The 16,508-nt window shown below is 39.6% G+C and overlaps 1 protein-coding gene across 5 annotated transcripts; it reads left to right on the top strand.

Annotated features, from left to right (window-relative positions):
• The first annotated feature begins 1,669 nt into the window (after positions 1 to 1,669).
• On the top strand, positions 1,670 to 13,707 carry LOC115788244 (membrane-spanning 4-domains subfamily A member 15-like). Of its 5 annotated transcripts, none has more exons than XM_030741201.1 (9): positions 1,670 to 1,907; positions 2,899 to 2,998; positions 3,329 to 3,442; positions 3,557 to 3,613; positions 5,287 to 5,424; positions 7,443 to 7,490; positions 7,681 to 7,794; positions 8,291 to 8,404; positions 12,598 to 13,707. In XM_030741201.1, exons 2-9 carry the CDS (start codon positions 2,903 to 2,905, stop codon positions 12,706 to 12,708), a joined length of 792 nt encoding a protein of 263 aa, XP_030597061.1. In that variant the 5' UTR covers positions 1,670 to 1,907; positions 2,899 to 2,902; the 3' UTR covers positions 12,709 to 13,707. The 5 variants fall into 5 exon arrangements, with proteins under 5 accessions (XP_030597061.1, XP_030597060.1, XP_030597063.1 ...); XM_030741200.1 differs by having other exon boundaries at positions 2,896 to 2,998; XM_030741202.1 differs by having other exon boundaries at positions 1,672 to 1,907; positions 2,896 to 2,998; positions 12,601 to 13,707.
• Positions 13,708 to 16,508: the final 2,801 nt, after the last annotated feature.

Below are 16,508 nucleotides of genomic sequence, written 5' to 3'. Positions count from 1 at the left end.
AGACTTGACGCTGAGAACACGAGGACCAAGGAGTCAAATACGAATAAACTATAACCAAGGGTAACTAAACTAAGAAGGCCTGATAATACAAATAAAGAAATCAACCAGGAACTATAAAAAAGGTACAAACCTCAAAACTGCAAAAACCCATAATAAACTAAGAATCACACAAAAGACAGTCCAAAACACAAAATGCCACATCACAGACCCAGGATCATGATAGGCTTTAAAATACATAGTGGAACCATCAGCACCACTTAATAAAATATTTAAACATATGTATGTATACTTTTGACCTTGTGTGAATTAGAGAAAATCCAAAATAAATTTAAACTTGTGCACCCAATTCTTGTTTTTCAAAAGTCATTAAAGAATCTATGTATTACTTAAGGGTCTTTACAATATAATAATATAATATAATAGCACCTTGAGGCAACTGTTTGCTGTGATTTGGTACCATATAAATAAAATGTAATTGAATGTATGCAGTCATTCCACCCTGGAAAAAGAAGACTTCAAAGAAATCATTAAAACAACTACAGATAGCTGGATGTTTTTCATCAGCCGTCTGCCATAAACTGACTCAGATGTTTGTGTGCTTTTATGTGTAATGTCTTTGTTTATATTGGTAAATAGAGTGCAATCAGCATGCTTTATGAAGGGCTTATATATAAAAAGAAGAAATAACCTGTTTTGCGAGAATCTTTAGGAGTCTTTAGTGTTACTGTACCTACATTATAATCAATCCAGTGCTTGTTGGCCACTTAAAATATCTTTATAGAACTGTGATGTTATATTGGTTGTGATTTCTGCAGCCTTCTGAGCCAGATTTCTGTTTGAAAAGACAATTTTTGTCAATGATACAAAACAAATATATAAAAGTCACTTTGCCAAAAACTGATTGCAGCTCCTACCTTGTGATAGAAATGCTTTTTCTTGATGAAAATGACCTGATATCACTCATGAGAGAAATGTTTGACATATGTCTCACAGATTATAGGTCAACAAGTCATTTACAGCCGTTTAAATACAGGCAATCATTTTCTGGCAAATACCGGAAATCGCTTTTTGGCACAACACCGGCAGCTGTTGAATGTAACTATTAAAGTAACTTGTAATCTAACTTAGTTACTTCTAAAATTAAGTAATCAATAAAGTAACTAAGTTACTTTTTAAAGGAGTAATCAGTAATCGAATTACTTTTTCAAGGTGAGTATGCCATCACTGCTGTCAGTACAACAAAAGCACACGTGGGTAGAAAAACACACGTGGAACACTATCATTCATGAACTGGCCTCCCCAGAGCTCGACGTTACTGCAGCAGTGTGGGATCATCCTGGTACAGAATGGAACAAAAGGCAGAAAAATCCAAAGAGTTTTGGAATATAAGCCGGGAGAACTATTCCTGAAGACTGCTTCAAGGAATTCCAAGAAATTTGCCTAAAAGAGTTCAGGCCACCGGGAATGTTTTCTTTTCGTGTTTTTATCGTTTAAAGGATAAAATAATTTTTGTACAACTTTCTGGAAAATCCAACGAGGATGTCGGGGCAGCGTCTAATACATGGTGACTGACTCTGACACTGGCGCAACTTTAAATTTGGAAGTTTTTGTTTGTTTGTTTGTTTGTTTTAACTCGTTCCACTTAAAAATCTAGTATGATGATCCATAACGGAAGCTCAACCTGCTAACTCCTCTTCTGCCTGCAGTGGTGCATGTGAAATGCATGACACAGCACTCCCTTGAAAAAGTCGCAACATCGGTGCGCTGCAGGGGGATCGAGCTCCCGAACACACCCTGCTGCATCCCGCAGAGCATCCGCACTCATAGCAGGCTCGGTGGTCCATTAAAGCTACTTGTACTCAGTGTATACTGGGAAAAAGACGAGAAGCTTCTGTAGCACAGCTCAGGTAAGATCATTCGCTGCAGTCTGTCCCGCAGGAAAGACGGATCGGAACTGTTTGTATCGAGATTGCTTTTATTATTATTATTTAGGAAAAGTAACTGCTGTAATGTGTGGGGATGTCAAAAAAGATTAGATGATCTGATCTGATGGCATCCTCTCCTGGAGCGGTGCCAGATCTCGCTGCAGTCCGACGAGCTTCTCATCTCTGTGTTTATTTTTAACTACGGGGACACCAACATTCTCAGTGTTTCTGTACAAGCTGGACATAAGTTATGGAGTCGCTGTGCTTTTGGGTTGCTGCAATCTATAATTTAAAGGATCGGCCGCACATCTGGAAAATAAGTCAGCACATGAATTTTGACTCAGCGATAACGATAATGGAAGCCGGCACTGCAGATTTTTAGGCTCCTGAGTAGCTGCAGCACTCCTTTGCTGACTCCTCTGTCTTATTGCTAGTGAAAATCAACCTGCAGGCTGTGACCTTGACAGAGAGAGCCTGCATCAGCAAGACATTTTTAGTTTCATACAGGTAACAGGCTCACTGATCTCATACTAACTGTAAACAGTAGAGTTGGACATATAGCCTAAATTTGCTAATACAGTAATCAGAGATTTTCACTTTTGCACCCCAGTGTCTACAACCCCTAAGCAGCCGGTAGGTGGCTGCCCAACACCTCTTTAGTAGATATGAGGCCAAAATACAAGTCCACACCCACGGACTCAGAAAAAATCTCACTGCAGCATCCTCTTGCAGGGCCTGTATCCCGACACAGGACAGCATGTACCTGCAGCTGTAGCAGTAGTTTAAAAAGTGACCTAATATTCCCTCATATAATTCTCACAAGTCACAGTGCTGCTGTTTGTTATTTCCTGCACAAAAGTCATTTATTTAGCCCCCCCCCCCCCCCCCCCCCCCCCCCCCCTTCCCTTGGCGCAATCCTTTCTCCCTTCTGCTTTGTGCTGTATGTTGAAACCCGTTGTTTCCCCATCAGCAGCAGGATGGCGCATGATGACAAAGATCCGATGCCTCCAGCAGGGACCCTCTCTGCAGGACAGCTGCAATCCCTCCTCAAGATGGAACCCAAGACTCTGGGGGTGAGCAGAAACATCCAAAGTTTGTGACCCAAACTAAAATGACACATTGACACTCACATATTTGTGTCTCTGTGGTAGCAGCTGTTTTTTTACACATAACACATTGTTTTGTTTTGTTTTTTCTTGTTTTTTACAAGTTTCACAGGAGTCAAACACAGAAAAAAAAAATAAGGGGAATATTTAGGGGTAGTTGGAGTGTTTTACATGTAAAGGACAATTTCAGTGCATTTTTCCCCAGTAAAGAGTTCTTCACTGCTTTCTGCTTTCTGTTTTCTGTCATCACAAATGCATGATATGCTGATCTCTTTTCTCTGTACCCACCCATCTCAGGCAATCCAGATTGTTATTGGGGTTTTGATTCTTTGTCTGAGCGCCTCCGTGCTCCAGATTCACGAAGTCCACTTTACAGGAGATGTGGCTCTCTTCCTGATCGTTGTCATTCAGGTCAGTGTGAGGAAAGATGCAGTGGTCACTTGTAGCCAGGTCACATCATCTTTTCATGTTATCCTTCCTGCGCTTTTCTGCTGTGTCTGACTACTCTGTATTGTAATGAACCAGGTGACCTTGTCTGGTTCAGTGCTGGTCCACAGTGGGAGGAGACCTACTCTGTTTTGGGTGAGTCTGTCTCTGAGTCTGTGCTATGTGTATAAACTTGCACATCACTTAAAATTCCTTTCTGCATGCTTTGTGATACTACAGGTATTTTTTTAAAAGTCAGTGAAAAAGACTGACACACAGCGAGCTCTACTGCAACAAGAAGGACATGAGTAGCTCTACAAATAGCTGGAATAGCAGTGATACAGGAGAGAAGAATCCTAAAGAGGTGTCCACACAGCTCCTGTTTCTTAGTTACTTTAATTCAGGGTTTGTTTATTTTTTGTGCTTGCTGTTTAGGAATTACAGCTATTTTCAGACGTAGCCCCCGATCTTCAGAGTATCAAAAGTAACTGGATGGCTAAGTGAGGCCTATTATCTTGTTTCGACAGATAAAATTAACCAGATAAAAGAACTAAAGTTAATTTCAAGGTTTGAAATTGAATTTTGTATCGCCTCAATGAAATTCTTAATATGAGGTTTCTGGAGGTGAATAAATTAGAAATTCTTCAGTGGCCAATTCAGTCACATGATCTCAGCCTCATCGGTTACTGAAGACAGAACTGGAGGCACAAAGATCCACAAACAACTGAAGGCAGCTGCAATAAAAGCCTAGCAGAGAATGTTAAGAGAGGAAACACTGCAGTTGGTGATGTCCATGAGTCCTAGACTTCAGGCTGTCATTGACTGCAAAGGAGTTTCATCCAAGTATTAAAAACAAGCCTATTTAAAATTATGTTCATTTGTCCAGTTCATTTTGACCCTATGAAAATGGGGGACTGTGGTTAACAATGGCTCTAATTTATAAACAGTTAAAGGTACAGTTTTTGAAGTTATTTAATGGAGAAAAAAAAGAATATTGGAGTCATAAATAGACATAGGTTAGGTAATGTCTTCCAACAAATTGATGCAGTCTCACAAACTTAAAATTAATCCATTTAAAATACATAGGAGTGGGCACCAGTTTGTGGAAGTTGCCATCTTGAGTAGATTAGCTCAGATGGACATCACCGTTCAGTTCAGTACAGCGCAGTTCAGTTTCATAACACCAAATCACAACAACAGTTGCCTCAAGGCGCTTCATATTGTAAGGTAAAGGCATGCATTCACCATGACACACTATATGTCAGTGTGTAGCAGATAACTACCCAGGTAACTCTGCTGCCTAAACCTAACAAAGTGCTTTTGTTGTTTAAGCAAACCATGAATTAAATCAAAACTGCAGTAAAAACTAAACATAAAAGCCAAAAAATTAGGTCCCAATAAAAGCCAAAAAATTAGGTCCCAGTCATGGATCAAATTCTAGGCTCCTAATTGAAAGCTTCTGCCACCCCAGCCAACCTCCATATGTGTGCTTCCCTTGATTCTTGCTACAGAAAACAGTTTAGTTGTATGTTGAAAAATATGAAACAAGGCTGCAGAATTATTTGTGTACATTGTTGTGATTAGTGCTGGAATGAAAACAGTCTGTCTTCCCATATGTTTATAGTTTATGTATTTTGCATACCTTTTATTGTTTTGCTGATTTTAGGCAGTTATTTACAATTTGCTAATGGAAAAATATAGAGCTTTTTTACATCAGTGTTTCTAAGTGATGAAGGTGAAGGATACTTTGGTGGAGCATACTTGAGATTTGGACAGTCACATTCAGAAGCAGCTTGTCACAGCATAGTCAAACATGTTGCCATTTGCAGGTGAAATGTGTCCTGGTGCTGCATCTCATCAGTGCTGCGTTTGCCACGGCTGCCCTGGGTCTAATGTCCAAACACCTCCCCTACCGCCAGGACTCTTACCACTGCGAACACTGCCGTAAACTGGAGCTACATGCTGTGGTATGGTCTTTAAAACAAACAGACAGAAGCCAGTAACATATAAATATATATTAATAAGGTTTATGATTTTAAAGTTGTAAAACAGAATAACAACATATTAGCTGTCTCAGGTGCTTTCTGCTGTAGAAATACGTGCCACACTTTAGCTCTGTGGCACAGCCGTGTTAGGACTAATATCTGTGGGACATCATTAAATGATATCCTTAAAATGAACTTGCATAGTTTCTCAAATAAAAACTGGCTTGTCTAAAAAAAAAAAAATCAGAGTTGCTGCACAAAAATGTTTGGGGCAAGAATAGTGGGATTTCCCCTTTTCTTTGGAATAAATTCATCTTGCCTGGTGCAAGACTGAAACAATGTTTGCAGGACATACTGTAAATATATTTCTGGCCACACAGTTACTGTGTAAATATAAGTAAATTTACAGTGATCTTACAACCAGCTGCTGTGATGGCAGTTCCCCTTCTGTTTTTATCATTTTAACTGTTACGGGATTGAGGTTTCTCACATGATGTAGTTTGAACATTGCTTGAGAGCTGTCTGCTATATTGGATGCGGTACAACTCAAAAAAGTGTGGTGCAAACCAGAAATGAATGATTACTTTCAAAGTAAAAGCTGTTCCTCAGCTCTGTTCAGCTAACAGTTTAATGAGGAACAGCTTTTACTTTGAAGGTAAATGTCTCCATTTCCAGTTTATGTCACACTTTTCACAAGGGATCAGACAGTAGATGGGCAGCAATATGCATGCAACCCAAGGGTCAACAAACTAGGAATGAAAGCTAAGAATGAAAATGTGTTACATGGTGACTTCACTGCTAATCTTCTAAAATGTGATTTGTGACGATGACTGGTTTTCCATATGCTGTACATTCGTAAATCAAATAAAGCAGCAGGTCTTTCAGCCAGACTCACTGAAAATATCTCAATTATTTGTTTGAACTTTGAAATTACAGCAGGACTATTTCCCGGATGAGCCCCCAGTTATGTTAGTCCCCTCACCCCTGGACCTTGTTGGGGATGTAACAATATGATATTTATGATCATTTTGTATATTTTACATTTTATTCATACCAAAGAAAAGATCTCCATATATCATAAAAACACTATCCACTGCTTATAACAAAAAAAAGTTAAAAAAAACAAACAAACTAGGAATAGATCCTGTAAGAGATTAAGAAGCAGAGGTTACTGTGAGCCAAAACTGCTGATTGTTCCAAAGAGTTGAATGAAAGTCCAGCGTCCTCCCCGCAATTTTTTTCCCAGTGACCTCTTACACCTACAACATCTTTTTGTCTTCTCATCCCTGTGATGTGTTCATGGTGCAGATGTAAAGTTGCAGTTGGTGCTTTAGGATCTAGCGAGTATTTAGTTTGCAGTTTTGTCGTGATGTTCACAGTAAGGCACTATATATATATATCGTGGACTGGTACACATACTGATTAGATTCACTCACTGAATTCTACCTTTTATACTAGCTTCGTAGTGTCTGGGGGCTGGAAAATCAGTCATACAGCTCCTGAAACATCTGCTGATATCTTATTGAATGCCTGTGTCTATGCCTTTCAGTCTTAAAACTGACACTGCACCTCTAATAAATACCAGGAGTAACTTTTGAATGCCAAAGAGGGTTTTGCAGTGGTGCAGACCAATGGTAGTATCAAAAGTATCAGTCGCAGAGTCACCAGAATCACTTCACACATTAATTGCACCATGTTGTCACTAATTTAGAAACTTTGAACTTTGGATGTCTCCAAGTAAAAACATATAGCTTGTGGTATGGTCCCAGAATTCAACATGTTGAATACGTCATAGAAAATAAAATTCTCACATGGCCACATGCATGAATAATCATTAGTGTTTTTCATTGCAGTGTAAGATGAAAGTAATGTAGCATACATAGAGCCATCAGTGAGGCATAAATGTAGTTTTCCTTTTATAGAATCACATAAATTCCTAGTTATCCCTGCATGTTGTTAAAAAGGAGACTATGTTTCTTTGTCTTTACTGTTCACTGCAGCAACATTGTTTCAGGAAATGCACCGGGCTGATCGAGCAAAAGTGTAAAGTAAGTGACTGACTATTGTTATAACTATTTTGGACAGGTTAGAAGTTGTGTTTTTATAGTGTGCATGTAGAAGAGAGAAGTCTAAATGAGAGAAAAGATGTCCCAAGACTTGCACTTTTTTTTTTTTTTTTTGGTGGTGTCATCAGTGTCACTGAAAGAGTGTCTCATACTTCTCCCTCATGTTTTTCAGCTATTGATTGATGGGATTCTGGGAACACTAGTGATCTTCTTGGTGCTTGAGCTGCTAATCTGCATCACTGCCATGCTGTTTGGACTCAGTGTCCTAGCTGCTGGTGGCAGCCAGGTGAGCCTTGAGACCTTAAAGCTTCACCAAGAGGCCTACAGTGAGCAAGAATGCACCCAATTAAAAATTACAGAGGCTTTGATATTTTGGAAATATGACATTTATATTAGAGCATTTGCTCTTAGTGGAAAAACTTACCTGGTGTTTTCCTTAAATATGTGAAGAATCGAGGATCATGTCATTGTTTTGGTTTCACAGCCAATAACTCTAATTAAATGAGGAATTTTGTATGTCACAACATCACTGCAGAGATGTATGCCTATCCCAGTACTGCAGTAGTAGGTAAAATAACAGAGAAATATTTGTGATGATTTGCAGGTTGACTTTAGAAACAAGAAGAAACAATCAATTTAACTGAGCTATTTAAAGTTGGCCTTTGCTTCTAAGTGTTTTAGCAGAAGGCTGAAACTGTTCTATTCAGTATTATTTAAATAGTAACATGTCATCTCTGGGTATGTTAAACTAGTGCTTAGAAATGTGTAAATGTGTCCTACAGGCTCCCAGCCCGAGACCTGTCTATCCACAAACTCGCCCCCCACCTGTTCCAGCTGTGCAGGCTGTTCAAGCCACTCAAGCTGTTCCAGCTGCAGCTGCAGCTGAGCCATCTCAGGTAACATAAGACCAACGGCCCTGCCCTTGTGTACATGTGTATTGCAGGGTGGCACCTAACTGCATTACTCTGAAGTCATACTGGATTTAGTACTGGAGTGAGAGGAGTCATAATGACTTGCAGATGATGTTTTGTGGCTGACACAGGATGTCTGTACAGGGTAGCTGCGATCCCCTTTAAACCACTCACGTCTCTGCCCATAAAGGGTATTACCCTAGTAGGAATTGGCAGAAACATGTTTAAGACCTCTGCCTACATCCGAGGGCCAACCCTGCTTCCCAGGAATGCACCTAATCTAGTAACCTCACTAGTCAGATATCGTTACCAGCCATTAACAGCAGTTCTTCCCTTAATAATTTGTGCACCTGGTGAATTGCTAGGAGACACTTAGGGATCATTTTTCCATTGTCTGTCTGTCTGTTCGTCATCCTTTCAGTATCTTATTAACCATGTAACATATCGGCTTAAAACTTGGAGGACAGATTCAAATTCACACTAATGATGCAGATACTAAAAATCTCAAATGAGTTTGAATCTCGGGGACCCTGACCTGAAGGTCAAGGTCAAAGGTCAAGTTTTTGTTGTGTCGCCTGCTGAGAGGCACTCAGCGACCACTTTTCCATCATCCGTCCGTCTGTCGTCCCGCTTTCAGTATCTGAGTAACCGTGCGACATATTGACTTCAGTCTTGGAGGACAGATACGTATCGAAGAGTACAACTGCAGAGCACAAGAACCAGAACCATAAGTCTACCTCCTCTTATACTGGTTTAATCACTGTCATCAATCTTTCCATCATTCATTCATCTCTCAGCTGTCTCACCTCTGTATTTCCTGTGTCTGTATCTTTATCAATATAGAATGAAATAAAATTTATGTATGAATTTATGTATAAATATAGGCAGTTCTATGGAGTAGCCGCAACAACAAAAATTTACTGTGAAAATCTATTTGTAAATATTATCACTTAATCACCTATTTTCATATCCATGAATATGCTTCCTGCCAAGCCTTTATGCAGGCGACACGTGTTCTTTGGAACTCTCTTGTTACTTTGGGCCCTGATGATCTGTTACTTTTATGGGCTAGAACAACCTGTTAGAGCCATGAAAAAAGATCAGTCATACCCAAATTTTAACCTTTAAAGAATTCAAAGTGGATGTCCACAATTTAGACTTTAAATACAGGTGGGACTTTTATTTAAGCATTTAAGCAGTGGCAAACCGTGCAGCTCAGTTACATTTCAGAATAAATCATAAAAGCTAATTTGTATAAATCATTTCAAAAATCACTCAAACTAATCATAAGAGCTGTTGCTGCATAACTACCACTGATTTTGAAGAGAGAGGAGAAAGTATCATTCCCTGGCCAGAGCAACATTCCTTCTCCAGCGACAATGGATGGAGACCAGATGTGGAAGTAGCAACTCTGTCCAAAGTCCCCTAGTTCCTTTGAGGTCCATAATAATCCAATACAGCAAAAATGAGCAGAGAAGAAAAGACTTAAAAACTGAATTTACTGATCACAGTTGTCTAGTGATGGTTAATCCTCCTGTTTGCCGTGTTTTATAATCCAACTGGGAATCCTTAGTATAATTCCTTCTTCTTCCAGGTGTTCCTTCTTTTGTCTTTTGACCACAGGTGTAGCCTGCATGTTTACCAGTAGTTTACTTCAAGTCAACATGAAATTGCAATTTAGCATTTGAATCAGTACAGATTCATTTGTTATGTTTGCTAATTTAAACAGGTTTATTATAAGTGTAATCACATGTATAGTATAACCAGTAGAGGCTGTATACAAAAAAGAGAGTGTGGTCTGTGGTCTGCTGGTAAAGCAGTATCGGAGTTGGTGACACCTTCTTCCTCCCTCAGCTGATCCCTTCAGTGGTCGCCACAGTGGCTCATCTGCCTCTATCTCACCCTATCTCTAGCATTCTCTTCTGTCACACCAACCCTCTGCATGTCCTCTCTCACTACATCCATGAATCTTCTCTGTGGTCTTCCTCTTTTCCTCCTGCCTGGTAGCACCATATTCAACATCTTTTTCTAATATATCTAATATCCCTCCTCTGCACATGCCCAAACAATGTCAACCCTCTAATATACTCATTTCTAATCCCATCCACGCTGCTCACTCCCAATGAAAACTTGAACATCTTCAACTCTGTCTCCTCCAGCTCGGTCTCCTGTCCTTTTGTTAGTGTTACTGTCTCCAAACCACACATGATAGCAGATCTCACTGCCATTTTGTAAGTCTTCCCTATCACGCTTGCTGACATCCTTCTGTCACAGATCACCCCTGACACTCGTCTCCACTGTGCCTGCACGCTCTTCTTCACCTCTCTTGTGTGCTGTCCGTTGCTTTGGATGGTTGACCCCAGTTATTTAAATTTATTTATCTCCCTCTCATTTACACACATATATTGTGTTTTGCTTCTACTACTTTCATTCCTCTTCTGTCCAGGGCATACCTCCACTTCTCCAGACTTTCTTCCACCTGCTCACTACATTCACTCCTGCTACACAATGTCAACTGCAAACAGCCCATGGAGAATCCTCCTTGACCTCAGTCTACCTGTCCATCACCATTACAAACAAGAAGGGGCTCGGAGCAGATCTCTGATGTAATCCCACCCCAGCCTCAAATCCATCTGTCACTCCTACCACACACCTCACCACTGTCACATTGTCCTCATGCATGTCCTGCACCACTGTCACATACTTCACTGCCACTCCTGACTTTCTCATGCAGTTTAACAGTTCCTGTCTGGGCACCCTATCACATGTTTTCTCTAGATCCCCAAAGATGCATTGCATCTCCTTCTGACCTTCTCAATATTTCTCCATCAACACTCTTAAAGTAAACATTGCCTGTGTACTGTTCTCTCTCATCTTGAAGCCATACTGCTGCTCACTGATTGTTGTCTCTCCTCTTAACCTAGCTTCAACAACTCCTTCCCATATCTTCATGGTATGCCCCATCAACTTTATCCCTCTGTAGTTTAGTACAGCTCTGCACATCACCCTTGTGCTTGAAAATCTGCACCAGTACACTAATCCATTCCTCAGGCATCCTCTCACTCTCCAAGACTGTATTCAACAATCTGGTTAAAAAGTCCGCTGCCCTCTCCCCTAGACATCTTCATACCTGCTCTTCTTCTTCATCTTCTTCTTCATAGCTGACCTTTCTTCCTCCTTACTAATCCTCTACATTTCCTGATTCACTAACTGTCCTCCTCTCTCATTTTCTTTATTCATCATCAACTCCTGAAAGTACTCCTTCCCTCTTCTCAACACACTGTCTTCACTTGTTTCCATCTCTGTCCTGAATCACCCTAACCCGCTGCACGTCCTTTCCAGCGTGATCTCTCTGCCTAGCCAATCGATACAAGTCCTTTTCTCCTTCCTTAGTGTCCAGCCTCATATACAACTTAATAGAAGCCTTTTCCTTTGCCTTTGACACCTCTATCTTTGCCGTACACCTAGCCTCCCAGTACTCTTGTCTGCTTTCTTCATCTCCCTGACTATTCCACTTTTTTCTTTGCTAACCTCATCCTTTGAATACTTTTCTGTACGTCATCATTCCGCCACCAAATCTACTTGTCTTCTTTCCTCTGTCCAGAGGATACACAAACACCTCCTTGACAGTTTCCCTCAGCACTTCAGCTGCAGTTTCCCAGTCATCTGGTAACTTTTCCTCCACCACCCAAATGCTCCCTGAATTCTGTCCAACATTCTTCCCTCTTCAACTTCACCATTTAATCCTCTACCTTCACTCACTTCCTCTTCTTGGTTACAACCTATAGACTACCATCTGATGCTGCCTAGCTACATTTTCCCCTGCCACCACCTTGCAGTCTACTATCTCTTTCAGATTGCACTTTCTGCATAAGATGTAGCCTACCTGTGTGCACCTTCCTCCACTCTTATGCGTCACTCTGTTCCTCCCTCTTCTTGAAGTACATGTTAACCACAGCCATTTTCATCCTTTTTGCAAAATCCACTACCATTTATGATCCACGTGTTTGATTTACCCTAGGTCTGTCACCTGGTGCCCTTTAATCTTGGAAATTTAGAAATATTTTTCTTGGAATATTACTCCCATCTTGTTTTTATTGTGTTTGTTTATTTATTTGCCAACAGTGGCACACATTTTTTTAAGCTACATTCACATTTGACTGTCCTCTGTGTGTCAGCAGGTGGCTGTAGTTGTGACAGAACCAGATTCAGAACAGGTGGAGGAGATTTCCACTCCACCCACTGAACCCCAGGTGGAGCCAATGGAGTCTGTGGCCTCAGAACCCTGAACACAGCACACATTGCTCACTGTGGTGTCATGTCAGTCGCAAGAGGTGGAGGAAATTTGAATGTCAACAGGGAAACCATATTCCATATGTTGTGCATTTGAAGAATAAATGTTTTACATCTTTCTGGCATGTCATGAACACAGTATCAGTGTCAGCACTGCTGTACCTACAGTGTAGTATGTTGTAGTTGTGAAATGGATCAATGTTATAACTAATGTTGACATATTCTTGAAAAATTAAGCCACTCCAGTATAAGCAGATTCAATATGTAACCTGATACTATTTTTAAAACCTCTGACCTGATGTGTCTGACTGTTAAAGTTACATATTTTTGTTGCTGTTTGACTGTAAATTTTTATTCAGCCTAAGCCATTTGAAAGTGGTCTAAAGGCCACTACAAACCTATTGAATGAAAAAGTACTACAGCAGCTGATCTACTGTTAGCTATCCATTCATTGTTGAATTGAATGTTAGGTTATCAAAACTTTAATTGATTTTGTACATATGATGGAATAAAGCTGTGAACTATAAAGAAAAAAAGTGGCTAGTATCAGAGTTGCAGAAGCAAAGATTTTAGCCCATTGTACTGTATGTGTCAAGCTCTAAAAACATCAAATATAATGCTGTCTTAGACTGTCCCAGCCTGGTAAATAACCCCTCTTGCTCTGCTTGTAACTCAGGGTTGCTGGTATCTAAGCTCCAGCTGCTACTGCACTGAAATGTTCTGCAGTGAGAACTCAGAGAGAAATGTCTCTAAAAATATCCTCGTGATAATGGCTGTACTCATCATTGTTTTTAGCAAATTGGGCACAAAGATGAGGTTTTCATAAAATGCAAGCAGATGGAACTCGTGACGATACAAATCCTGAAGTCCAGACCACAGACGTGTAGCCGCAGTTACTTTTGTAGCTCAAATGTACCTGACACTGCTTTCATGTATGGCTTGTTAGTATTGTTTATGGAAACACTGGATTAACTGTAAATGTATGAAGATTTTAATCGCACTGAAAATAAAATTACTGCTGCACAGATAAATCCATCTCACCCGTCATTAAAAAAAAAAAAGCCTTGGAGTTTTGAATTGTTTAATTGTTTTGGGACCTTTTTCATTTCCTGCATGTTTCATATCCTAGTACTTTCATCCAAAACGTGTTATTTTTGAGTATAAAGCTCCTGCTGAATCTTAAATAGTGTTTAGGCTAAAGGTGCTGCCACTTCTACAGGTTGTATATTGATTACATATTAAAACACATCCTAAGCTTTTCATTTTTGGTATATAAATTCCAGATACTTGTAAATCTTCCTTGGCATGCACATATAAGGCCACATCTTTTAGTTTTATAGCAGCATTTCTCTGTTCATTTTTTGCTGTGCACAACATTTTAAAAAGGTTATAATTTAATTCTTCACAAGGTGGAGAGCCAGAACAAGCAGGATTTTAAATAACTGCAATTGACTATTCAGACTTTTTATGCACAGGCTTTAAAATCCATCATTAAACTTTTGTCATATTGTTGAAATTTGTTGTATTTAATCCCCAGTTACACCTGTACAGAAAGTCTGTCCAAAGGGTCTCACCCTAATGGGACTGGCAGAGAGACACACACCTAGCTCTGCTGACATCCATATACCTGCATACTTCTGATGACGGGTCACTGAGTGTAACTGATGATTTATGCTTCAGCGGGAAATCTACGCCGCAGCTACGTCGTGCCCACAAACCCTTCTGAAATCCTCAGTCACTGCTAGAACCCCCCCCCACCTGTGAAGTCTAGAGACACGTGGAGTGTAACACACCATGCGAGCAGATCAGACCACAAACTGAGCCTCCAAGCAAGATAAATTCCTTTGATTGTACAGTTATTTACAGTTAACTATTTACTATTCACTACAGGCATCTAATTCAAGCGTCAGTCTGGTACCTCCCCTGGGACAAACTGGCTTTGGAAGACTCTAGAAGGGTCTATTGCTCTAGAAAACCTCCACCATTTACACGACGATGGTTGATTCATCGTGAGGAAATGACACACATCAGTTGGTTAAACTGAAAGGCATGTCTTGATGACATAAAGGTCCATGTCTAGATGATCTAGACAAATTGAAAGTTATTGTATTTGGCCCTAAAAACTTCTAAAACATGGTCCCTAACCAGAAATAAATAAATCTCTAGTGCCCTCTTTTTTTGCCTTGGTAATATTGTAAAAATAAATAAATACATCTCAGTTAAGAGTAATGCTAAAAAATGTTTTTTAAAAAACTAGTCCGTGTATTTGTTGCATTTAGGCTGGATATTTGTAAGTCATTATTATGAGGTTGGGTGTCCCACTGACTGTTAAAAGTGTCCAGCTGAAACTAGAAAGAGAACTGAATTCAAAGCTCTATTATTTCTTAAAGATCTCATAATTATGAAAAGTAGAACAAGAGCCAAAGCCTTCTACTGTTAGGCTCCTCTCATGTGAAATTTGACTAACGACTTCACAATAGAGTGAGGGCAATAGAAAAGCAGACATGAGATTTAGATAGACCTGCTCAAGATTCTGGAAGCCAAAATGCTTCTCCAAACTTATCTGTTGGCAAGTCCAGCTGTTTTTCACTGAGAACCTCTAGATTATATCATCACTATCATGACTGTAGACAATACACATGAATTTAAAACCTCTAAAATAGAAGCAGTAAAGTAAACAGAGGGAGAGGCGTGAACCTAAAACCATAAGACTAATGGTAACAGAGGTAAGAAAAATCCGGATTATAAACTAAGGACTCCAAACAACAAACACAAGAACCATAACCAAACAGAGAGTACTTGATAATCAATTCAAGATAAGATAAGATAAGATAAAACTTTAATGATCCCACGACGGGGAAATTTGCGCATTACAGCAGCTCAGTACAGAGAAAAAATGAAAAGGATGAGTAAGAACAAATAACTAAACTAAAACTAAAATAGAATAAAATAAAATAAAATAGCAAAAAAACTATACACATATACATAAGCACTATATACATAAATATATATATACTCACCAGTTTTCAATAACAAAAAAAAACAGTAACTTAGGTTGTTGACTTGCTTAGTTGTGCATTTTAAACCACATGTCAGTTCATTTATGCATTCCTTCATGAACCTGTACATTCATACATTGCACGGCTCTAACAGTGTTTTTAACAGAGTAAGCTGTGATTAACATCTAATGTTGTAAACGTGGTCAAAGACCACAGGTGCTCTGCTTTGCAGCGTAGCTCCAGATAACAACTCATAAAGTCTAAATTCATACGTACTCATTTATTTTGTTGCTGTAGACTTTAAAACGGCTGTATTATTAAAATGTCAGTTTGCCTTGTGCTATACTTGGTGATATTGCATATTTGAGATAATCCACTGTTTTTTACTGGAAAATGTCACATTCTGCAATGAGAATGCAACCAAGCCGAACACTGATTTTAGACAGTGCGCTCCAGCAGTGAAGAGCTTCTGGATAAATAATGCTCCATCTGTCTGACACTGACAGAATTAAAGAGACTTGGAGAATCACTGAAGAGGTGAAATGAAGACATTCTAGTAGCATATGATGGTCTTAGTAAGGTGTTAGAGGCACTGAAATATGACAGAGGCTGGGCCTTTCCAAACATATGACAAGTTGAGAGTGACAGACCTGTGTGGTACACCAAAGGACACTCTGGGACACTGTGCATATCTTTGAGCAGACAGCAGCTTATTTGATGGCATAAAAATGAGAACAGGCCGTATCTGGTGAGCATGAAGGCCATAATGTATAACCATAACATTATTATAATTTGCT

The sequence above is a fragment of the Archocentrus centrarchus genome, chromosome 11 (assembly GCF_007364275.1).
Source record: "Archocentrus centrarchus isolate MPI-CPG fArcCen1 chromosome 11, fArcCen1, whole genome shotgun sequence".
Taxonomy (NCBI): Eukaryota; Metazoa; Chordata; class Actinopteri; order Cichliformes; family Cichlidae; genus Archocentrus; species Archocentrus centrarchus.
Note: the sequence above shows the minus strand (reverse complement) of the source record. Positions and strands in the feature narration are given on the sequence as shown.

Excerpts from the sequence above, each read along its gene's own strand:
- LOC115788244 (XM_030741201.1), top strand. The coding sequence starts at position 2,903 with ATGGCGCATGATGACAAAGATCCGATGCCTCCAGCAGGGACCCTCTCT. Across the intron at positions 3,614-5,286 it reads GGAGACCTACTCTGTTTTGG|GTGAAATGTGTCCTGGTGCT; the intron begins GTGAGTCTGTCT and ends TGCCATTTGCAG. Across the intron at positions 7,795-8,290 it reads TAGCTGCTGGTGGCAGCCAG|GCTCCCAGCCCGAGACCTGT; the intron begins GTGAGCCTTGAG and ends TGTGTCCTACAG.